We start from the raw sequence: 23,915 nt of genomic DNA on the forward strand, positions 1-23,915 counted from the left end.
ATCAGACAAGCTCCCACTTGTCTTGGGATATGGCACAGAGCTGGAAGGCGAGGTTGGCACCCAGAGATGCCTGCTAGGCCCCTTGGCGCCCAGGTCAGAGAAGATTTGGCGGGAATGCTCAGGAGGGCTGCCAAGCCTCACCCTCCTTCCTCCTGAGGCTGGTATGTGAGGCTCAGAGTGCAGAGTAGCTGGTGGGGAGAGGGAAGAGCACCTGAGAGGTGCTGGGTGCACGGAGCCAGGCTGTGACAGTCCAGAGCTGGAGCTCATGGCCAGAATCAGCACGGGCAGCCCCTCCTCAAAGCACGGTGGAGGGGTAGGCCATGAATCCAGGCCAGAGGAGGTGAGAAGAGACAGCAATAGGGCCCGGGGACTGGGGAGCCCTGATAGAGAAGAGGACAGCTGGCTTAGACGGGGAGCCAGGCAGCACGGCAGGCCAGAAAGGGCAACCTGGCCTGGGCGGAGGGAGGAGAACGACAAGGCTGGGATTGAGCTGAGCCTGTGGCTCAGGGGGAGAAGCTTGGCCTACGGCATGGCCGTGGCAGGAATGGCAGCGTGTCTGCCGCAGGACTGTGGGTGGGAGGGCCCTGGCTGCCAGCCCAGATGCCGGGGCAGCGCCTGAGCCCTGGCTCCTGAGGGGTGAGAGCCCAAGTGATGTTTACCCACCACAAGAACGTGGGTGTCACACCTCCTGCAGTGAGCGCCCAGGTGATAGGCGGCAGGCTGCTCTTTCCTGGGCCACATGATCCCCTGAGAGTCACACGGTGCATGGGGGTCTGCGCTGGGAGCACCCACTCAACAGCAGCCCCCGCTGGAGCCAGGGCCGAGGCATAGGGCTGGGATGGAGTTTTATCCAGCAGATAAAGGAAGGAGTGAGTCAGAGCGAACTCTCCAGAGGCCCTGGGAAACCAGCTCATTCGAATGCAGACAGACGCTCATCCCCATCCCTGTCCCTGTTGCTGTCACACATTGGCACATGCGCGTGCGTGCACACACGCGCACACACACACACCCCTCCCCTCCTACTTCCCTGTCCTTGATCACCCACCTCCAGTGCCTCTGGTTCCTTTCCCCATCTCAGCCCCAACAGCCCTGTCCCTGCCCACGCTCACAGGGCACAGCCCCTGTCAAGGCTGGCCATACGGGGAGATGGAGACAGGAGGAATGAAGGAAACCCACCAACAGAACAAGGAGCTTCCCCAAGCCAGGGGACAGGAGCAACAGCAAAACATGGGCCTCCAGGGGTCTGAGGTTCCTCCCAGGGTTTCTGCACCAACCCCAAAATGCCAGGAAACGAGCTCAAACTCCCAGTGGGAACACGGACTGGAAGGACTTCCTGGCCAAGAAAGGCCTGAGATAGAAGAGAGAAAGGAGGGTGAGTGACCTCCACTCCCCCGGTGCCCTCGAGGACTCAGGAGAGTTCGTGAGGCTCTGAGGCAGGGGAAGCATCCTGATGACTCTGAAGGGGCCCCTCAGTCTGTGAGTTCGGCCTTGTCACCTCTGTTCTCCACCAGGACCAAGAGCAGAAGTCTGGGGTGCTCAATCCATACCCCCAAGGCTCTCCCTCCCTCTCCCAGGCCCTAAACCAGGCTCAGGCCTCCCTCAGAATCATACAAGGACCCAAGTACTACGAGGACCCAGGCAACACTACACCCGGCACTCTTGTCCCTCGTTGTAGCTGGTCATGTGTATGATTGTTGGGGCTAAAGGATGGAGTGCTCAGTTGACAAGTGTCCAGTCCTGTGCCTGGCCCTGTGGAGTTTAACCACAAATATGCCATAATCAAGTGGGGCAGAGAGGCCTCTTGGATACATGCAACACTCACATGCACACAACGGGCCCCCCACACACACACACACACAACTGGCTTCCCTAGCTGTCTCTGAGGAGAGGTCTGGAATGTGGCCACAGAGTGCATTTTGAGTCCTACCTGCATCTCTGTGAACCTCAGGTGGAGGAACGTAAACCACCAGCAGAATCCAGACCACCACTCAACCAACAGCTCTGGGGAGGTGAGCCGGGATTCCACAGGGGGCCTAGAGTGGAGCTAGTTAGGCCCTGGTGACCCCAAAAACCTCTGCCTCCTCTTCCCAGGGAAATCCAGAGGCCATGCCTAAGCCAGGCCTAGAGGTTCTGAATAGAGTCCCCAGCTCTGGCTATTCCCACCCTTGGGTCAGTTTCCCACTTAAAGGCTCCAAGACTTACCCAGGACAGAGAAGGCAGAGGGCAGACCCTGCTGTCCCACCAGCCTCCCCATTCCTGCTCTGGTGGGGTCCTGCTGGCTCAGAAACCCCTCCCTCCAGTCCAGAGAGCCCACATAGAGGAATTCAGCCACCTCTCCCCACCAGGCCAGCCCCAGAGAAAAGAACCCTCTTCCTGCCTTCCCAGCGCTCCAGCCCTGCTCCTACTGGGTGGCTCTGAAACCTCACCCAAGTTATTTGCCTTTCTAAGAGTCAGGTACCGAGTTGCCCTCCTCCCAAGGGCACAAGAGACCCAGGTCAGACCTGGTCCCAGTTCCACCCAGATCTGGGTAGGCAACTTCCCAAGTGCGGACCGCACTTTACAGGCTTGGTTCCTTACCTGTCTCAGGTGGCCCGACTCTGCCAGCCACCCGACCCCAGCGACAGCGCCCTCCCGCACCCACTCCCGCAGCGCCTACCTCAAGCAGCGGCCGCCTCCTCTCCGCGCGGGCCGGACCCCCGGGCTCCCAGCACTGGGCGGCCGCCGGGGCCGGGGGACTCCCGGGGGGCTCCAGCGCCTCGCAGCACACCAAGCTCACTGTGCAGCCCATCCGGCCCGGCGCGGGGACGCGGGCGCCCCGGGAGCCGGCCGGTCCCCAACCCTGGCGACAGCTCGGCCCAGGGCGCCTGCGACGTCGGGAGCAGAGTGCGACGCCCCCAACCCGGCCCCGCGGGAGTCCTTGCCTTCTCTGCTGCACCGCCAGGAGGCTGGGGACCGCGGGGCCCGGAGAGGGGCGGTGACACCGCGGGCGGACTCAGCCAGTGACGGAGGGAGATCCGAGGGCGCAGGGGGCGCGGGGAACACGGGGAGGGGCGGCTACGGTCGGGCTGAGATGGGAGACTGAAAAAGAGACCCCCGCGCGTTGAGAGAGGCAGGGAGCAGACTCCTGGAGTGAGGGAGGGAGAGACAGTCAGGTACCCAAGGACGTGGGTGACAGAAATGGGACACAGAGCCTCTGCACAGGCAGTGGAGCAGAGGACAGACTGGACGTCCAGGGTTACATGCTGTTTCCTGGGCTTGGGGAAAACAGTTCTTGCAGGTTGGAGCTCCTCTGTTCTCTAACCCTAGTACTAGCCCCTGGGTGTCCCAGCCTAGATAAAAGGGAGACCCCAGCCCCAAGAAGTAGAGCAAGCCAGGGTGGGAGGACCTCAGCCCACCTGGGCAACCCAGTTGGCCCTTTGCTGGGCCACTTGGTTTTACTTCCATTCTTAAGGAGTGGGGACCAGGACTGGGAGGAGGGTGCTTAGGACAGGCACTCATGGGGACCCCTCAGCAGGCTGAGGCAGAGAGGAAGAAGGGACAAGTGGGACCTTGTCCTCCCCACTGCCCCCAACTACAGCTGGGCTCCAGTCAAGTGACAGAGCAGAGACCCTTAGCAGGAACAGCAGTCAGCGCCTCAGCCTCTTTGTGCCATCTGGTGGTGAAAAGGAAGAAGGACAAGAGCAAGAGTGAGAAGGGAAGCAGGGATCACCATCTCTGGGGATGCGTCCAAGTTTAGCCAACAAGTGGCGCTGCCCGCGGTGTGCCTGAGGGGAGCCATTGTGCTCCAGTGCCCTTGATCCACTTCCCTGGTGAGGGCCGGCCCCTCCCCTTCCAGGGTGCTGGCCTGAGCCTGAGTCACTTCCCAGGGCCCATGGCTAGGAAGTGCTGTGTAGAGCTCACAGTCCCCAGGGACGGGTCCAGGCTGCAGAGTCCAGCGGTCCATGCACCATCAGTCAGGTCTTTCCAGGTGAGCAGTAGGGAGGATCCTGGGGCGTAGGGGCAGCTGGGATAGGGGGAGATGCCGGAGCCAGCAGCAGCGGGATCCTGGAGAGAGAGGAGAGAGGGGAGGATTTCATCAAGGATCTGGGCTGGAAGGGGCAGCACAGACCCTCGGTTCAACCCCTTGGTGGACAATGGGAAAACCAAGGCCCAAGAAAGGTGAGTGTCTTTGCCCAGGGACACTCAGGAAGTGAGCAGTCAGGCCAGGATGGAGATCCAGGTCTCCAGACTCCCAGCCCTCTTCCCCCTGCACCCCATCCCCTTTCCTGCCCCCTCCCCCATTTACCTTCTGTTCCTTCTCCGCTCTCCCCCACCGCGACCTACTGCTTCACCACTGCCTCCCCAAATTCCAGCAACCCCATCTGGGAGGTAGGACCCCGGGGTCTTCCACTCCTGCCAGGTCCTTGACTCTGGGATCTCGGATTGAACCCATCAGCCCTCAGGGCCATAATGTTCATCTCAGAGCCCAGAACTCCTTGGGTGGACAGGCCAAAGGACAATGGCACTAAAACCATGCACTCAGCATCTGGCCCATCCCAGCTGTGGGGACTCGCTTTACCTCTTCCTCCCTCTCCTCGAGGAACACACATTTTCCACTCAGCTGGGGCCCAGGAAAGAATGACTGTGGGTTTTAAGAATGATGACGCTCTGCCTAAGCTGAGGACTGTCCGTGGGGAAGGGAGGTGACATTCCCTCAGTCCAGCGTCCACATGATATGCACACTGCTCACATCATCAGACCGAGAACACAGATCTAAGTTCAAATCCTGCCTTCATCAATTACAGCTTTGTGAGGTTGGGTAAAAGACTCACCCTCTCTGTGTCCCAGTCCACCAGGTCCAGCATGGAGCTAATAGCTTCCTGGGGTTATTGTAGGGATTAAACGAGACAAGGATGTCAAGCAATGAGCACGGCGCCTGGCACCCAGGGACTGCCCAGTAAGTGGAGGCCATGCCACATCGTCAAGAAAGCGGGTTTTCCACCCACTAGTTGACTTGCTGTGTGACCCTGGGTAAGTCACGTTCCCCTTCAGGCTCTGACTCCTCCTTTGTACAAGGAGAGCTGGGCAGCTGAGCCCAGAAGGCTCTTCCTGGGCTGACCTTCTGAGTCACAGGGAATTACATCATTTCCAAGTACCCATGGCAGACGACGGGGCCATCCTCAGGGTCACCAGGGACCTGAAAGGTGAGTGTCTCTGAGACTGAGTAGCAGGAGAAGTGAGCGGTCTTGGGAGCATCTCCCTTGGAAGCCACGCTCGCCCAACGTCTGCGTCTGCCATTCTCCCGCAGCTGCTGTCTCTGCCATCCTCCAGGGCTACGGGGAAGGACAGGGGCCGGTGACAGATGCCAGTGCAGAGCTGCACAGACTCTGCGGCTGCCTGGAGCAGCTGCTGCAGGTGGGACCCTGCCCTCCCCTGGCCCTCTCCCCAGCACCAGGCCTGGGTAACCAGCAAGGGCTTCCAGGTACCAGGGAAGAGCTGCTGCCTCCCTTTATTCCTTTGCACTGTCCTGTCTCCATCCATCAGTAAGTTCTCCCTGACATCTAGCCTCACTCCTAGAGCTCTCATTGCAGCCTGAGAAGGGAGGTAAGGCAAAGCTGGGTGGGGTGGAACCAGGAGCCAGGGCAGCCAGGCTGCTTTGAAGACAAAACCTTCAGCTGCATGAATGTCCTTGGACTGGCCCTTTGTGATGCTGGTTAGAGCCCAAATCAGAACTATCACTTGTTTTTTTAAGTGCTTACTATGTGCAAAGCAAATTCCTTTATTAGACTCACTTTATTTAATTCTCAGTTGAACCTTCTGAGGTGCTTGATGGTCTCCCCCATGCACACACAAGCATCCTTTCTACTTCTCTGACTTCATCTCTTTCCTGTCTGCTACACATCTGCAGCCCTCTGGCTACATTGTCCTTGATCTTCCTACAGCACAACAGACATGTCCCTGCCTCAGGGTCTTTGCACTTGCTAGTCCTCTGCCTGGAATACTATGCCCCAGGAATTTGCTTGGCACAAGTTCTCATTTCCTCAGGTCTGGAGCTTTTCTCTGGCCACCCCAATCTAAATTACAAAATGCGTGACACACAGGCACGTATGCACAACACACTTCCTATACTCCTGCTGTCTTTGTTCTCTGTCACTGTCACCACCACTTAACATGCTGTATGCTTTACTTATTTAGTTCGACCTTCGTCTATCTGCCAGAATGGATGCTCCACGAAATGGCTTTACTGTGTCCCCAAGGCTTAGAACAGGGCCCTGAAAATGTTAAGTGCTCAATAAGAGTTTTTGAATGAACGAATGTGAACATGAGGTTCAGAGAGCTCAAGCATCTTACTCCTGGTCACACAGTAAGGGCAGAGCCAGGCCTTGAGGCCCAGTGTGTCAGCAGGGGCCCTTTCCTCTCCCACATGCTAGTTCAGCCTGGGATGTGAGGCGGCTTCTGGGCGGAAGCATTTCTCGACATTCCTTTCCCTCCTCTTGGACTCAGTTTGACCAGAAAGAGCAAAAGAGCTTCCTGGGCCCTCGGAAGGATTACTGGGACTTCCTCTGCACTGCCCTGCGGCGGCAGCGGGGGGACACGGAGCAGATTCCTTTCATCTACAAGCAGGAGAAGGTATCCAGACCAGGGGCAGAAGGCTGACCTGAGAAGCATGCTGAGCTCTGGCTCCAGGCCCATGGCAGCAGGGGTGGGGGACACCTCCCTGATCTGCTGACCTCACCCCCCACCTGGCCAGCCCTGCCCCCGCACTCCCAGCCACCCCTCCCCCACAGCCTCCAGGCCCCACTGCGCCCTTCCTCATTGTCCCTGCCCTCTCCCGATGTGCTGTCTGAGCTCCCTCCGTCCTCATCCCGCCCTCTCTTGGCCCTCTGTGCACTCCACAGCTGAAGACCCCTCTGGGCAGAGGCCGCGCCTTCCTCCGCTTCTGTCTAGCGCGTGGACAGCTTGCCGAGTCCCTGCAGCTCTGCCTCCTGAGCCCAGGGCTCCTCAGGTGCGGCCACTAGCACACCCTCCCAGGGACACCTCCCTCCGACACCATCTGAGCCCACTTCCTCCTTCAGGAAAGAGCCCTCCCCACCCCAAGATGAGTAGTTTAGCATCAGAGACGACAAAACAAGAGTCAGAAAGGAAAAGCCGGGGAGAATGGGGCAGATGGGGTGGTCAGAACCCAGGAGTCCTGGTAGCATCATGACAGAGGGGTCTCCTGACCCCAGAGGGCCACACCCTGCCTAGAGGAGTCCCGTATGGTATACAGCAGAGGTCAACTTGTGGAGTTTGGGGGTGGCGTAGCGCCAGATTGAAAGCCAAGGCTGGCGGTCACTCTTAACCTACAGGGAGTGGTACGGCCCTCGGAGCCCTCTCTTGTGCCCTGAGCTCCGGGAGGACATCCTGGACTCTCTCTACGCTCTCAATGGGGTGGCCTTTGACTTGGACCTGCAGCGGCCAGACCTGGATGGTGCCTGGCCCATGTTCTCGGAGTGAGTGGGCGGCATGGGGTGTAGCCTCCTCCCTGCCTGCTTCCCTGGCCCCCGGCATCCCGAGCACGCTGAAAATTGTCGGCTCCCTGACCTCTGATTCTCCACCCTGGCCTTCTGTGTCCCACTGCAATCTCATGCCATTCTGGGCCCTGCGTGCAATACACACTCAAGACCTGCTGGATGGTGGGCGGAGGGGTGGAGGAGGAGCGGATGGGGTGCTGGGGGGATGGAGAGCGCGGTGCAGGCAGGTGGGAGGTGTAGGGTCACCAGGTGATTGGAAAGCTGGGACATCCATCTGAAAAGCCTGCCCACTGCTGGAGAGGGGCCCAGGGTCCCCTTCCTCTGTCACTTTCAGGTCCCGTGGCTCCAATTCCAGCTGGACCCAGGGAAGAAGACCCAGGAAGACCAAAGATTCCCCAAAGGTGGTGCCTTTGTTCTGCCTTCACTAAGATGCCTCTTGCCCTTCTGGTTGGGACCCCCAGTTGAGCAGTAGGTGGGCTTCCCCCTCTGTGTACAGAGAAGGCCAACAGAACGGAGAGGGGGAAGCCAGTGTGTGGAGCAGGGAACCCACCCGGAGCGCAGGGGGGGAGAAGGCTGCTATTCCTGGGTGGCGAGGATACTGGGGAGCGGAAGGGAGTACCAGCACCATCTGCAGGGCTGCCGGGCCCGGAGGAGAAGTGGGGCAGAGGCGCTCGGGACAGACCAGGGGACAACCTGAGCTGGACCATTCTCACTGGTCTACTTCAAGGTCACATTCATCTAGTTCAGTTCAGGGAATGACTAGAAAGCCAGATTGCCTGACTCAGTCCAGCCCCACCCCTCGCTAACCACAGCCTAGGGCAAGTTACCTTGCAGGGTAAGAGCGAGGATGGACGTGCAGCCCAGAGCAAGGCTCCTGGCTGGGCTCACCACAGGGCAGCTTGTGGTCATCATCGTCTTTGTTTCCATCATTCCACAAGCATGTTGTGCATCCCCACCAACTTCCAGGCACCAGGTTCAGATACTAGGAGGACTCTGTAACCTTAAGGGGTTCAAGGTCCTGTTCAGGGAGATGGATCCAAAGAAATACATTGCAATCCATGTTAAGCATGCAGTCAGCCTTCTGCAGGGGGTTCCACATCTGTGGAATCAGCCAACTGCAGACAGATAATATTTAAGAAAAATAGTAGCATCTGTGCTTAATACATACAGATTCTTTCTTGTCAATCCCTAAACAATACATACAGTACAACAGCTCTTCACCTAGCGCTTACATCATATGAGGTTTTATAAGTAATTCAGAGATTATTCAAAGTATATGAGTGTATTGCATGGCTTATATGCAATTACTATTCCATTTTATACAAGAAATTAAATATCCATTGATTTGGGTTCCCGTGAGGGTCCCATCCCCCTGGAAACCAAGGGACAACTATAGTAACCCAGATGTGGACAAAGGAAGATGGCAGTACAGAGAGGGCATCTTGAGAGACGTCACTCAGCTGGTGTCAGTCTATTTGAGATTTTATCACAATTCTACAGACCAGGTAGTATTATTCCCATTTTGCAGATGGGAAAACTGAAACACAAAGTAAAATTCAGCAGGAAAGTTTGAAAGAGAGGGACAGGAGGGACTTAAGGGGAAGATCAGTGTTGAAGAGCCAGGTGAGGCAGGAAGAAGCAGCAGGCTGAAGGTGGGGAGGAAGGGGCATGGAGACACCCTGCTCTTCTCCCACCACATCAAAGCTGCACTCTCAGCTCACTTGGGGTGTTGCTGAAATTATTTCTGACATGATAAATCAAAATTTCCTGTGGAAGGGTCTGGGGATCTGTATGTTTAGCAAGGCCATTGGATCGGAACTGTGACCTCTCCTGTGCACCGGGTGAGTGAATTGATGCTGAAAGGTGGTTTTGGGGGGCTTCTCTGCAGATCTTAGCACCATCTGGAGGCCCCAAAGGAGTCCAGCTGGAGGAGCCACTTACCAGTCAAGCCAGTTGTCTGCAAGACCCAGCCAGAGGAGGCCAACCCACCAGACTCCCCAGGCCCCAGCCACACAAGCATCTTCCCTCCTGTTTGGAAACACAGATAAAAGATTCCAGGAGCCTTGGTTCCCCCCAGAACATCTGGGAACCAGAGCAGGAGATTCAGCCAGACCTGGAGGAAGGAGCCCCAAGGCCCAGGGAGAAATTCCCAGAGGATTCAAGAGCCAGCATTCAGCCAAAGAAGGAAGGGGCCAGGGAGGTTCAGAAGGAGGTGACAGGGATGGCAGCTGAAGGCACAGGGATTCTGCCAGGTGCAGAGGCCCAGAGAACAGAAGGGGTTCATGGAGGAGAAACAGAGCAGGGTCCCATTCGGGGGCTGCTGGTCTCCAGCTCCATGGTGATGACAGAGGAAGCAACAGCAGGGAGCAGGCCGGGGTGGTTCTGGGTTCCCCAGGACCCGGGAACAAAGGAAGGCCCCACCACAGAAAAGCCACAAGAACCAAAAGAAGTGACCAGTCTGGCCAGTGGGGAGAATGGCACCGAGGAGCCCCTGCAGGAGGTAGTCAAGGTGAGACCCATTGGCTTCCAGCCTTTTTATTTTTTATTTGGAGGCAGGGTCTCACTAGGTTGCTTAGGGACTTGCTAAGTGCAGAGGCTGGCTTTGAACTTGGAGTCCTCCTGTCTCAGCCTCCAGGGCCACTGGGATTACAGGCATGCGCTACTGCGCCCGCTTTCCTCCCCTTTCTGACCTGACCCACAGATGGGGTCCCCAGTGGCAGCACAGGGGCAGGCCAGCCCACAGATCAGTCTCCACTGGCCTGCCCAGGATCATTATTCGGGGATACCTCTTGAAAGCTCCTTTCCCTACTGCCCCGCACTGCACGCACTGTATGCCTCTGTCCTCCTGCCCAGGCCTGTCAGCGTGTGAGTTCGAGACCCCTCTCTGACGGTCCTCCGGGGCAGTCATTTGTTCTCAAGTTCTGTCTCCCTCCCTCCTCATGGCAGGTACCTTCCCACTGCTGCAGACCCCATTCTTGTACATGCTGGTCCGAGAGGTCACCTAAGATTGTCACCAAAGCCCTCCTTCAGCCTCCTCCATAGCTGTCTTTCAGGTCCTTGCGCTCCATAACTTCCATCCTTCAGCGAAGGAGGAAACGCTGGTCCCCATTTCACCCAACTGACAGCGCTGTCCCCGGTGCTGCCCTCCACTCAACAGCATGGCCCGGGGCCTCGTGCGGATGTTCATCAGGCCAGTTCCAGGGCTGGGGGCTCTGGCCTCCTCCTTCAGCTTCCTCCTCCCCCTTCCACCCCCCAGAACCTCAGACATGGGCTCCAGAAGGCAGAGGAGCAGACACAGCGCCAGGAGCTGCAGCTGAAGACGCAGGAGGGGGAGCTGCGCGCACTTCGGGAGCAGCTCAGCAGGTAACCTTGGCAACAGCCAGCGGGGCGGGGGCGGGGGGACGTGCTCCCACCCTCTCAGTCGGGCCAGCAAGGTCTCTGGAGCACCTCCATCCACACCCCGTGCGGGTACGACTTTCAGCCGGTGCAAGGCATGGTTCCTCTTCACAATGGTTCCCACCCGCCTCCCTCACCTATCTCCCAGCCCCTCCCATCTCACCCTTGCTCCTGCCACTGCCTCTTCTGGACCAGCGCCTCCGTCTCTGCCCTGCTGTCTTTTCAATCTGCTCTGCCCGCCGCCCATCAGCCCACCCTCCATAGCTTCCTCTTCTCCATTTGTCTCTCATTTTCTTGTTCCCATTTACATAGTCTGCTGCCTTTCTGATAATCATAAGCATAGCTCTCGTTTTCCCATCATTTATTACATCCCAGGCCCGGTCATAAACGCTTCCTCATAGCAACTTTGTGAAATAGGTTCTATAAGAAATTCTATTTTGAAAATGGTTAAACTGAGGCTCAAAGATGTGACGTACTTCTCCCAGCATCAACTAGTCAGCCGAGGAGCTGAGATTCAAACCCTCCAGCAGGTTCCCCAACAATGGGCTTAAACACTACTTCTCAGCTGAGTTTTTGAGTGCATTCATCTCCCAATAGCCACAGGGGATTTGTTCCAGACTCCCCATGGATATCAAAATCCATGGATGCTCAAATCTTTTGGAGGGTAGACTTTCCTTTTTCTTTTCCTTTCTGCAGGACTGGGAATCACACCGCACACATGCTAGGCAGACGCTCTACCTCTGAGCTGCATCCCAGTTCCTTATGGCAAAATGGTTTGCATAGAACCCATGCACATCTTCCTGTATACTTAAGCCATCTCTAGGTTACTTAGAACACCTAATGCAATGTACTACTATGTAATAACTGTCATACTTTACTATATCATTTAAGGAATAATGGGAAAAAAATCTCTGTGTTCAGGGCTGACTCCTTTTTTTTTTCAAAATATTTTTGTTCCCTGGTCAGTTGACTCCACAGATATAGAGCCCACAGATATGGAGGGCAGACTGTCTCTCAGCCTCTCTCTTTCTCCCCTCTCTTGGTCTCTTCTCATCCAGCAGCTCCAGCTTCCCAACATCACCTTGAACTCATGCTGCAGAATGAACTCTCTGTTGTAACCCTTCCCCCTCAATCTCCCCACGTCTCCATTTCTCCTTCACAATTTTTTTAGTCAGTTTTTTTGCTGCCACAACTAAAAGATCTGACCAGAACAATTGCATGGGAGGAAGTTTATTGGGGATTCATGGTTTCAGAGGTCTCAACCATAGATAGCAGCTCCTCGGGGCTCGAGGTGAGGCAGGACATCATGGCAAAAGAGTGTGGCCCAGGGAAGCAGCTCACATCATGATCAGAAAGCAGAGACTCCACTTGCCAGATACAATATATGCCCCAAAGCCACGCCCCCAATGCCCACCTCCTCCAGCTACACCCACCTGCCTTCAGTTAGCACTCAATTAATCCCATCAGGTGATTAATTCACTGATTGAGTTAAGGCTTTTGTAACCCAGTCATTTCTCCTCTGAATCTTCTTGCATTGCCTCATACATGAGCTTTTGGGGAACACCTCACATCAAAACCATAACAATAATTGTGTGTGTGTGTATAGACAGGGATTGAAGCCAGGGCCTCACACATGCTAGGCAATTTCTCTACCACCAAGTTACATTCTCAGCCCCTTTGAAGTTTGATTTTGAGACAGGGTTTTACTAAATTGCTGAGTCTTGCCTTGAACTTGGGATCCTCCTGCCTCAGCCTCCTGAGTAGCTGGGATTACAGGTATGTGCAAAGAGAGCCAGATCATAATTTATTTTTTCAAAATATGTCCACCTTGCAAAGACCCTCCTGGGTGGTATGACTCAGTGTCGCTTTATGTCTCTTTCCCTGGTCTCCATTTGTCTCAGCCCGCCCGCCCGCCTCTCTCTCTTCCATGTGGCTCACACCTGCCCTGGGCCAGGGGCACCAGTCCAACCTCCAGGAGAGTCTGAGTCTCTGTGATTCAGACTGAATCACTGGGAAATCTGTTGACTGTCTGCTTAACAGCATGAGACGGCCCAGGAGCCGAGAAGCCAACCCCCCAGGGTTCCTCCCACCACACACTCAGCTGAGACCGCCGCTTTTGTCAGCAAATAGCCCAGTGATTCAGATCCTAAATGAATGTAGGCACCATGGCCACCCAAGAATCTTCCATAGAATCAAGAAAGGTTGGACGAAGCAGCTGGGTGGCCCCACACTTTCCTGGACAAAACACAAAATGCCTGCCCTCCTGGAGCTTACACCTGTGAGAGGCACAGTAACGTGATAAGCACGTAAGATGCAGGGAATGCTGGACCGACGTGAGTTCTCAGGAGGAAAAATAAGGCAGGGACAGGGAATCAGATGTGTCAGCAGTGATGCTTTCAATGAGGTGGTGTGGACGGGAAAACCTCTCTGAGAAGGCGGTGTTTGCATGAAGACCTGAAGGAGAGAGAAGTATTTGCATATCGGGTGGAAGGGTACCTGGGGCAGAGGATAGCAAAAGCAAGGGCCCCGAGCTGGGAAAGTGCACAGCGGGTTCTGGGAACATCACACAGGCCCTTCTGACCTCTGTGGGGTGAGGGGGGAGGGGACGTAGGAAAAGGTCCAGTGGGCAATGGGGTCAGGTTGGGGAAAACCTGGTAGGTCATCAAAATGACCTTGGCTTTGACTCAGCATAAGTGGGAGCCATTGAGAGTCCTGAGTAGAAGAGGGACATGGTCTCACTGTCTTTTTTAATGTCAAAAATGTGTTTATATATGCTTTTTTAAATGTCTAGCAATGCAATGGGTTTTAGTATATTTATGGAATTGGGCAACCATCACAATCAATTTTAGAATATTTTTATCACGACTAAAAGAAATCCTGTACCCAATAGCAGTCACTTCCCAAATTACTTTCTATCTCTGTAGATTTGCCTACTCCAGATCACCATGTTTTTATTATTATTATCATTATTATTATTATTATTATTACTATTACACTAGGGTTTGACAGGGGTGCTTAACCACTGAGCCACATCTCCAGCCCTTTTTTGTATTTTATTAGAAACAGGGTCTCACTGAGTTGCTTGGGGTCTTGCTAAGTTGCAGAGTCTGGCTTTGAACTCATGATCCTCCAGCCTCAGCCTCCCCATCTCCTGTGATTGCAGGCGTGCGCCACCATGCCTTGCGGCCACATGTTTTAAAAGGCCCAGTGGAGCTGGACTGGGGGTGAGCAGGGCTGGGCACAGGCCAGCCAGAAGGCTGCTGTCCTGCACAAGGGAGAAGGGAGGTGCCCAGCTGGGGCTGGGGCGACAGGGCGAGGCGCAACTGCTGCTGTCTGGATAAGTTTCGAAGCAGGACTTTCTGAGGACTGGCTGTGGGATCCGAGAGAAAGATGGAAGTTAAAAATGACTGAGTTTTTTGACCCGAGGGACTGGAAAGCTAGAGTCATCGTTAATCCAAGTGAGGAAGGCTGTGGTGGACAGGTTTGTGGGGAAAACTTGGGAAGTTCCCCTTGAGCCGGTAAAGTTGGGGACACCTGTCAGACAGCCATGCATAGCCATTGGGCAAGAAGTCGGGTGTGGAGTTCTGGAGAGAAGCTGGGCGAGGAGATGTCAGGAGAGCAAGAAGGTAACAGCAGCTCCAGAGCCTAGAAGAGGACCCGCCGCCCCCCCAAGCCCCGAAAAGCAAGGACACAGCTCACTGCTGGGCACAGCGTGGTGGGCCTCAGGCTGGTGATGGGCATCTCACCATCCAGCAGAAATGCCACAGTACCCCCTCACTCCGTCAGCTGTATTTATTGTGCCTCTATGGCCTTAAGCAGGTGACAGTCAGTCTCTTTCAGATAAGACCTGGGGAGATGGACTGACAAACAGAAATACAGCATCAGACAGTCACAGATGACGTGGAGAAAGAAAAAAAAACAGGGAGGGAGATAACGAAAGACAAGGCCATCACTCAGATTTGGGGTTCAGGAAGCCATCTCTGAGAAGGTGACATTTGAGCACAAACTCCAGCCATGAGAGACAGTACTGCACCCACACCCAGGGAGGGGTGCTGTGGGCAGGGGGACCGGCCATCCAGAGGTCCAGAAGATGTGGCCAGAGCAGAGAGAGGGCAGGTGGCAGCCAGGATCCTGGAAGAGCCAAGTGAGACTCTGGGATTATGAGACCCTGGGGTTAGTCCCCCAGGATTCGGAGCAGGGGCATTTAAGAGGATCCATGGAGGGTGGGCAGGGCTGAGCCCGGGCTGTACGCACAGGCTGCCCTGCAGACCCCCCAGACAGCACCTCCAGGCAGACCAGCAGCTGAGAAGTGCACTCGGAGTGTGGCTTCCCACACTCGCTTCATGGATTTGAGGCTGTGGCCCTGGGACAGTGGCCTCCCCTCCCTGGGCTGAAAGACCCTGATTTGCCAAAGGAGACAGTGGATTCTCTAAGTTTCCTCCTTCCAGCTCAGGGTGGGTGCTGTGGGACCATTTTCCCAAGCAGTGTGTTTCCAGTGCCCTCTGTGGAAGCCCTCAAAGCCAAAGAGATGAGGACAGGCACAAGCCAGGAGGGAGGGGGAATTAGGAGGACATCCCATCTCCCTCCACCCCACGGGTGGCGGCACTGAGCTCCTTTGAGGCCCATCAGGGGTGTGAGGAGCCACCCCTCCCTCACCTGCTGTCCACTGCTCTGGTGTCAGGAACCCCCCCACCCCCATGTGGATGTGAGTGTGGGAGGCAAAACAGTTTGGAGCTGGACAGGCCTGGGTGCAGATTCCTGCTCCCTCCACTTATCAAGCTGTGTGATGCTGGGCAAGTGTCACTCCCTTTCTGAGGTTCTAGTTTTCTATCTCGTAGAATCAAGATCATACTACCTTTCTTGTCACGTTTTGAAAATTAAATGAAACAAGGCTATCTATGAAACAGTAAGAGGAGCACCTGGCCTATAGTAGGTGCTCAAGAAACTTTCATGTCTTCCATGTCCCCTCGTGTGCTGGAGTGTCGTCTGTTTAAAATACTTGGGTGGCTTCCCACTACATGAGCTTCAAATCCACAACTCCTGGGGCCCCTGAGGGACAGGCCCTGCCAGCCTCTCCACGCCCATGGCCCTTCATGGCTTCCAACACCACTGGCCTTCTTTCATTTCCTCCGACAAGCCGAGTTCTCCCAGCCTGCAGACTTTGCATGTGCCTGCCCCTGGCTGTAAAAGGCTGAGTTCCCGTCTGTTAGATCCACTTCGATGTCTGTGTCTAAGAAGCCTTCCCAAGCACCCTCTCTGGCCTCTGCCCCGGTCCCTCTTTGATCTCTGTCGTAACACTGAATTTAATTCATTTATTGGTCCACCGCTTGTCTGACTTCTGCCTCTAACATGCTGGGAGTTCCACCAGAGCTGTGGACGCTGCTTCATTCCTGGCACCCAGAATACTCATGAGCACACGCTGGGTGCCTAATAAGCTCTCCCACCCCAAAGACACACACCACAGCAGACACCTAGGGCCTGGGAACACTTTAGCAAGTAAACTGGCTCAGGAAAATTAGTCAGCAGCTACGAAACGAGGAAGCTGAAGTCTAGAATGTTGTTGAAAGTCCCAGCGTGGCCTCCAGCATGCCTGAGCAGCAGACCATGCTTCAGTCTGCAATGACTGGCCTTTTTGGAATTTCAGTGGCTACCTATTGTTGGTTTGATTTCACGGCCCACCCAAGCAGCACCCTAAATGGCAGTGTCTTAAAAATGAATAGATCCACTCATTGTCAAGCCTCTTCCCTTCAAATGCTCTCAAACCCAGGGGGACATGCACACACACAGAGCATGAGACCCTCACCAGCATCCACCCACCATCAGGACCCCCTCCCAACTGAGCCAGGGAGTAAGGGACAGGACGTTTTTATGTCCAATTCACTAGACTTCTTGGAATGTTCTAGAAAACCACTAAAGACAAAAAGAAAAGACAAGAATAGAGCTGAGACGGTTCCAGGCTCCAAATTGAAACCGAAATTTAGGAAAGCATATTTTTACTATTATTTTTTAAATTGAAAAAACAATGTAACATAACTTTAAAAAATATTTCAAAGCAAAAAATTGTCCCAAATCCTACACTAGTCCCTCTCCAGCCTGGGTCCAAGACACCCACCTTTCCTCAGAGGGCTGCTATGCTGTGAACACAACTTTCAAGAAATTTTCACTTTAAAATGGAAATCTGTTAAAGAAAAAGGAGCCAGGCGCAGTGGTGTACACTTGTAATCCCAGCAGCTCGGGAGGCTGAGGCAGGAGGATGGAGAGTTCAAAGCCAGCCTCGGCAACAGCGAGGCTCTAAGCAACTCAGTGAGACCCTGTCTCTAAATAAAACACAAAAAAGAGCTGGGAATGTGGCTCAGTGGTCAAGAGCCCCTGAGTCCAATCCCAGGTACCAAAAAGAGAAAGAGGAATAAAGAGGGCAAATGGGAATGTTGGCCAGCCCCCTCTGACAGAACGTGGTGAGGCCCTATCTTCATTTCTCTGAGTGACCGCTGAGGAGTTGCCTACAGGTGTTAGACCACACAGGGAGCTCAGTTCAGAGTTGGTGAGTGGGGGGTGGGTGTATGTGCACATCCACACACATGGACTTCAGTTACAGGGACGCCACCAGTTCCTCCCAGGGGGCTCCCTGGCAGCCAGAGGCCCAGCCTGGCTCAGTCACAAATGCTGAGCTTTCTCCCCTTAGAACTTGGTCTTCCTTCTGTGCACAGATGTCAGGAAGAGAAAGCCTGGCTGCAGGCAGAGATGGAGCAGAAGCAGCAGGAGGCAGAGAGGAGGGACGCCATGTATGGGCAGCAGCTTGCAGAGCAGCGGGACCTGATCCAGGCCATGAAGACGAGGGTGTTGGAACTGACTCAGTAAGGACGGGGACGAGGGGCTGGAGTGCCAAAGAGGAAAGGCAAGGGATGTGGGGGCTGGCAGGAAAATCCCACTCCACTAACAACTCTCAAGCAGGATTCTAGACCTTTCAAATTTACTAACTCATTTCCTTCCTTTTAGCTATCCCTTGATGATATCCCCAGTTTACAGATGAGGAAACTGAGGGTCAGAGGGGCTGACTTGGTCACCAAGGACAGCATATAAACTTAACAGAGTCCTCTGAAAATAATGCATCCCCTACCTCCACATGTGTACACACCAATGGCAGTTGGGAGAAGAGATGGGAACTCATGGGTTGAGAAGGAATTGGGGGAAGGACAGAAAAAAAAAACACTGGATTAACCAAGTAATTACATGTCCCACACCTGCCTGCCCACTGGTCTTCCTCAGACTCCTGGGCCTGTGGGCCTGACTCCAGTCAGCCATGCTAGGTCCCAGAGGCCAGGTTCACGAGGGCACTTCAGACCCCTGAGCTCTTGGAGGGGCCAGGGGAATGTAAAGCATAGCTTCCATTTTCAGTGTAGTAGGGAGCTGATTCACATACGTTACCCTTATCCCTGTGGGTAGTTTAGGAGACAGGAGACCCAATTTCGACTCGGGTTCGTTAAAATTAGATGGTTGCTAGGAGGTCATCCAGAATGGAATTCTCTTGCACCAACTCCAAATATTAAAGCTGAGAAAGAGCGAGATCAACTTGGAAGGTACAAACACATGACGTAAGGAACGAGTTCCTCGAGGTGTCCACTGGGTGAGAGGTAGGGAGATATAAAAACTTCTTACCTCACAAAAGATTTAAGGTAGCTAACAAGAAAAAAAAATGTACATGTGATTGCTGAGAAAAAAATAGAAGATTAAATGAAAGATGGAACAGAAGAAAAAAAATACACTGCAAAACTAGGATGTATATGAAGATTAGGGTTAGAATTCAACTCTAAGCATCATGGTAGCAGGATCGTAAAGGAAAAGACAAGGAGAGAATCGCCTAAATCTCACTATCCATTCAAAGGAACTATACTAGAGATATATACCAATACACTAAATATGCTAATTTTTTCTTAGCATATTTAGAACTTAATCAGATGTACTCAGGAATCTCCAATCTATATAACACGATGTCTCTGGCAGAAGCTTTCTGGAAGACATGACTCTTATCTACTCTCCATCTTGGGCACTCACCAAAATGATTGTAAGAGAATAAAACTTATGATAGAGAAAAGGGGCTAGGCTGACCAAAGATGAGAGCTCCAGCTTATTTCCAAAAGCTGGAAAAAGGATGGCTCAGTGGAAACTGTACGAAACCCGAGGTAGCCCTTCAAGACCTGGAGCTCCCAGAACACCACGCTGAAGGAAGAGGAGGGGATAAAGTCATTGGCAAGAGGAGTGTGCATCCCCACTCTTCTGCCTGCCTCCCCCCCCCAGAATAAACAGCAGCAGACACCTTTCTCCAAAGCAAATAATCAAAAGGTCCTCGCTAATGAAATTTAGAGGTCCCAAATAAAAGACCAGCTTGTGTGGCATTAGGGAGTCTGGTACACCAGGTAACTACCTGCCAAGTGCCCCTGAAAGGGAAGCCACCTGTCACCCATCCTTGTCTGATACCTGGAGCACCAACCCACTTCTATTGCTTTTCTCAAGCATAAAATGACAACCGAGGCATCTGAGGAGTCTAGGGAGAGATGAAGATAAGCCGGTGACAAAGCCTCTCCCCTGAAACAAGGTGCCGTGAAAGCAACTGTCAACAGATGAGAGATGTTCATGGAAATTAAAATATGATTGTTAAATATGTCTTAAAGTTCACTAAAAGAATCGAAAGAGAAAGATGAGGCAGTCTCTCAGAAAGAAGAATAAAAAGCACAGAGAGATGGAGTTCATGGGAGAATCAGAGGCATAAAGATTCAGTCTAACAGTTCCAATATCCTCGCCAACTAACAAAAGTTCCCAAAAAGGAGAGTATAAAACAATGGACATTATCAAATAAAATATGACAAAGGTGGAAATATGAATTTCCAGGCTCTGATGGACACAGATCTTCAGATGTAAAGATTTCCCTGAAGGATCAGCTTGACAAATGAAAAACAAAACGTGAAACAAACAAAACCTACACTTAGGGACAACACTGTGAAATTTTAGTAAAACAAAGATAAAGAACATATTTCTAAACTGTCCAAAGAAAAACACAAGCCACCTATAAAAGGAGTAGAACCGAATGCATGCCAAGAGTCCATGGCAGAAGACTTCAAGTTCTAAGAAAAGCAGACGTTCGCCCTAGAATTCCAGGTCCAGCCAAACCTTGAATTGAGTGGGCAAGGTGATGGAGAAAGACATTCATCAGACAGAAAGGTCTCAGAAAATTCACCTCCCACACAGCCTTTCTTAGGAAGTTAGTTGAGGATGTGCTCCAGGAAAACAAGGAAGTAAGCCGAGAAAGGAGAAGATGTGGAATTCAGGAACGAATAGATCTAGCCTAGGTAAAAAGGAAAGGAAATCCCCAGGAAGACAAGTGGGCAGCAAGTTCAAGGGAGCTCTCTAGATTGCAAGAGAGGAATCTGGAAGAAGGTCTCTGGGGGGAAGAAGCAAGGACCAGTTTGCCACTGAAAGCAGGAAGGCGTGGGAAGGGTGTCAGTGCTTTCCACACACACCCTTCTGTGCTACTTGAGTTTTAAATGATGTATTATTTTGACAAAAATTTAAAAACAACTCTTATTTCTAAATGTCCTTTAAAAAAAAAACAGTGACAGTTCTGCAAAGGCAGAAACAAATAAATCTAAGCCAGTTTGTTTTGAGGGCCAAATAAAAGATTAAAAGGGCCTTTTGTGCTGTAGGCACCCAGAGCCAGCACCTCCTGGGGCTTCTGTGCCCAAGGGGCGCACCTGGGAGGAGGTGAAGGGGTTCTTGATCTGGGTCAGGTTCTAGTGGGAGTGGGGAGCTGGGTATCACCATCCAGCTTCTCCAAGGATTAACTCATCCAGCTCTCTGTCGCTGTTGCTATTTGTCTGTCTGTCTGTATGGTGGCCTCTGTCTTTCTCTCCCCCTACTCTTATCTTTCTCTCCTTCTGTGTGTCTGTCCCCTTCTCCGACTCTCCAACTTTCTTTCTCTCTCTGAACACCTGTCTCCCCCACCACTCGCTTCCCTCTTCATCTCTGTCTTCCTGCCCCTCTGTCCTTGTCCCCATCTCATTTGTCTCGTACACCTGCCTCTGTCACCCTCTCGATCCTCTCTTCCTCCTTCTTTGCCTCCGTGTTCCTCTTTCTGTCCCTCCATCTGGGTCCTCTCCAACCCCACCTTCCCGTTTCTGTCTCTGTCTGCCTCTACCTCTGCCCCATCCATCAGGGATAAGGACCGCCAGTGGCAGAGGCTGCAGCAGCTCTCCTCGGTGGCACCTGCAGTCTGCGTTGGCTGTAGCAAGGTCTTTAGCCGGCTGTCTCGGCGGTATCCGTGCAGGTAAAGGGAAGGACGCAGACTCCTTCCTCTGGGACGGTCCACTTTCCACCAGCCCACAGCCCCCTCCACGCCCTAGGGAAGGGAGAAACAAAGGAACTGGGTTTTTATAAAAGGCTACTTGTGCCTGGTCACTTGTTTTGCCCCACCTGGCCTCTGACACTGTCATGAACAAGAACAGAGGGAAGGGGCCAGGGAGGGAACGGGGTCCTGGATGATGGGATCGTATACCCTTCAAAGGACAGACCGTGGGCTCCTCATCTGGAAGAGGGCCCTGCCCCAGGGAGCTGTCCCCTCACCTCCTCTGCCCTCACTGTGGCAGGCAAGCAGCCAGGGGAGGACATGAGCCATCAGGAGAATCTGCCGCTTGGAGTTAGAGGGTCTGGGGTTGGGGGTCACTTTCAGGAAGGGGAGACTTCTGAGACACACCAAGGGCCATCCTGCTGGGAGATGAGGAATAACAGGTGCACAGGAAGATTCTGGAACTCACAACCCCCAGCACACACCCCTGAGCTTCCTCAGCCAGCGGCAGCGTCCACCCAGGTGGCCCTGTCTCTGCTCCCCAGGCTCTGTGGAGGCCTGGTATGTCATGCCTGCTCTGCGGACTACAAGAAGGAGGAGCGCTGCTGCCCACCCTGTGCCCAGGGTGGAGAAGCCCAGGTCACCTGACCAAGACCAACCCCGGACCAGCCACCCCACACTGACAACCCCACCCAGGGCACTCCCTTCCCTCACTCTTCCCAGCCCTCTGACCTGTTGGGCCCCACCTTCTAGAAGCTGGCGAGTGAGGGCAACAGCACCCCAGTGTGAGGACGGAAGCAGCCGAGCTTACCGTCTGCAGATAGTCCTATCCCTGAGTGTCCCACCATGGATGAGCAGGATGGTATATGCCCTCAGCTCTTGGGGCTTTGTCTTTATGGCCTACAGCCTCTCTACAAAGTCCTTCAAGGCTCAGAAAATTTATGCCCATAAATAAAAGCCCAGGCCCTGAAGGTTCCCCTCCACACCCGCCTCCTCACCCAGCGGCACTGCCCACCCCTTCCCAAGGAGCAAAGGCTGCTCAGAGGCTGGTTCTTCAGTAGCTTGTGGTCTAATCTTCTTCAAGAATCTGTGTTTGGGGCTGGGGATATAGCTCAATTGGTTGTGTGCTTGTCTCACAAGCACAAGGCCCTGGGTTCAAATCCCCGATACCCCCCCCCGCCAAAAAAAAAAAAAGTGCAAAAGAATCTGTGTTTGATTCCTTTTGTTTTAACTTGAACAGATTTATTGAGGTGCTACTGATATATAATAAACATGGTGTAATTTTTGAGTTTTGATACACTGTGAAACTCACCACAGTCACAAACACATCCATCAGCCCCAAAGTTTGCTCACACCCCTTCATGATCTCTCTCCCTCCAAGCCCAGACAACCACTGGCCCTATTTCCTGTCTCCCCAGACTAATGTGTGTTTTCTAGAATGCTATAAATGAAATCATACAATATATGCTCTTTCTTGTCTGCATCCCTTCACTCGGCATGATTATCTTGAGATTCATCCAGGTCGTTGCCTCTATCAATAGTTCTTTTCTAGTATACTCTATTCCGCCACACAGATGTGCCTCCATTTGTTTGTACATTCACCTGTTGCTTCACATTGGAGTGGTTTCCAACTTGGGACTTTTATGAATAAGGGTCTTGTGAGCAGCCGTGCAGGCTTGAGGCTCTGCCAACAGTAGGAGGCTTGATAGGCCCCAAGCTGTAAGTGTCTGGAAGGAGGGACTGAGTCCAGGGGACTGTACCACTCTCACTCAGCCAGACTTTGATGAAGACAGCGGACAGGTTGACCATTGGGTAAGATCATTTCCCCTGTACTCTCCAAGAAGGCTTATGTAATTTATATGTCACTCATTAATTGTGGCATTTCTGAGAATACTGCTTTGGAAGAAGTGTGGGTTCCACTTCATAACAAGGCCATTGGCTGCTCTGCCCTGGTTGCAGGGCACACTGTGTGCCCCAGATAGGTGTCCATGCTGTCCCCATCTACTCTGCCTTACACAGCCTCTGCAGCCATTGTGCAATCCTGTGGCTCCACCAGAGCTCGGGGATGGCCTCTTGGGGTCAGGTCACCCGGAGTTGCATCCCATTGCCTTGGCATGGAGCAAGAGTTTTGCAACAGCATTTCTGCCCTGGAGAGCTGGTGAGAACTTCTCCTTGGCAAACGCTGTGACAAGGTGGCCAGGGGGAGTGGGGACTCCAAGAGTAGTCAAGGTAACAGAATCACCCTAAAGGGGAGCAGTTCCTTCTGGAGATCAGACAGACCCACACAACTTTAGCAGGAAAAAAAAATTATATTAGCAGGACTTCCAGCACGTGGAGTTCAGAGCTTCCTGATAAACTGACGGGGGTGAGGCCACCAGCAGAAACCCATTTTCAAAGAGGCAGCAAGATGTTCTTGGAAGAGAACTCATCAGAGGGGAACCAACGGCCAGGATCTGGGCGCTTAACTTCTTCCCTCATTTGGAAAAAGGAAAGGCAATGCTGAAGACCGCCTGGAGCGCAGCATTGCCCCCAAGAGTCCCTGCCAAGTCCAGCGGAGAGCAAAAAAACTCTAAAAGGGATTCAGAAAATGTTGTTAGACGTTGGGGACCCTCTAGCAGAGAATTCCACAATGGTCACCTCAGACTACCATAGGCTGCCACTGTAAGGGCAGCAGTCCACCAGCAGTGGCT

General features: G+C 53.3%; 1 protein-coding gene across 1 annotated transcript; it reads left to right on the forward strand.

Moving 5' to 3' along the window:
- The first annotated feature begins 208 nt into the window (after positions 1–208).
- Positions 209–22,143, forward strand: Rufy4 (RUN and FYVE domain containing 4). Its single transcript, XM_047544740.1, has 12 exons — positions 209–340; positions 5,059–5,183; positions 5,288–5,394; positions 6,484–6,609; positions 6,879–6,985; positions 7,329–7,472; positions 7,828–7,897; positions 9,382–10,002; positions 10,750–10,856; positions 17,597–17,743; positions 21,097–21,207; positions 21,771–22,143. Exons 1-12 carry the CDS (start codon positions 321–323, stop codon positions 21,871–21,873), a joined length of 1,788 nt encoding a protein of 595 aa, XP_047400696.1. The 5' UTR covers positions 209–320; the 3' UTR covers positions 21,874–22,143.
- Positions 22,144–23,915: the final 1,772 nt, after the last annotated feature.

The sequence above is a fragment of the Sciurus carolinensis genome, chromosome 3 (genome assembly GCF_902686445.1).
Source record: "Sciurus carolinensis chromosome 3, mSciCar1.2, whole genome shotgun sequence".
Lineage (NCBI taxonomy): Eukaryota > Metazoa > Chordata > Mammalia > Rodentia > Sciuridae > Sciurus > Sciurus carolinensis.

Coding starts and splice junctions, on each gene's coding strand:
- Rufy4 (XM_047544740.1), top strand. CDS start 321: ATGAATCCAGGCCAGAGGAG. Junction 6,610..6,878: donor TCATCTACAAGCAGGAGAAG/GTATCCAGACCA, acceptor TGCACTCCACAG/CTGAAGACCCCTCTGGGCAG. Junction 10,857..17,596: donor CTTCGGGAGCAGCTCAGCAG/GTAACCTTGGCA, acceptor TTCTGTGCACAG/ATGTCAGGAAGAGAAAGCCT.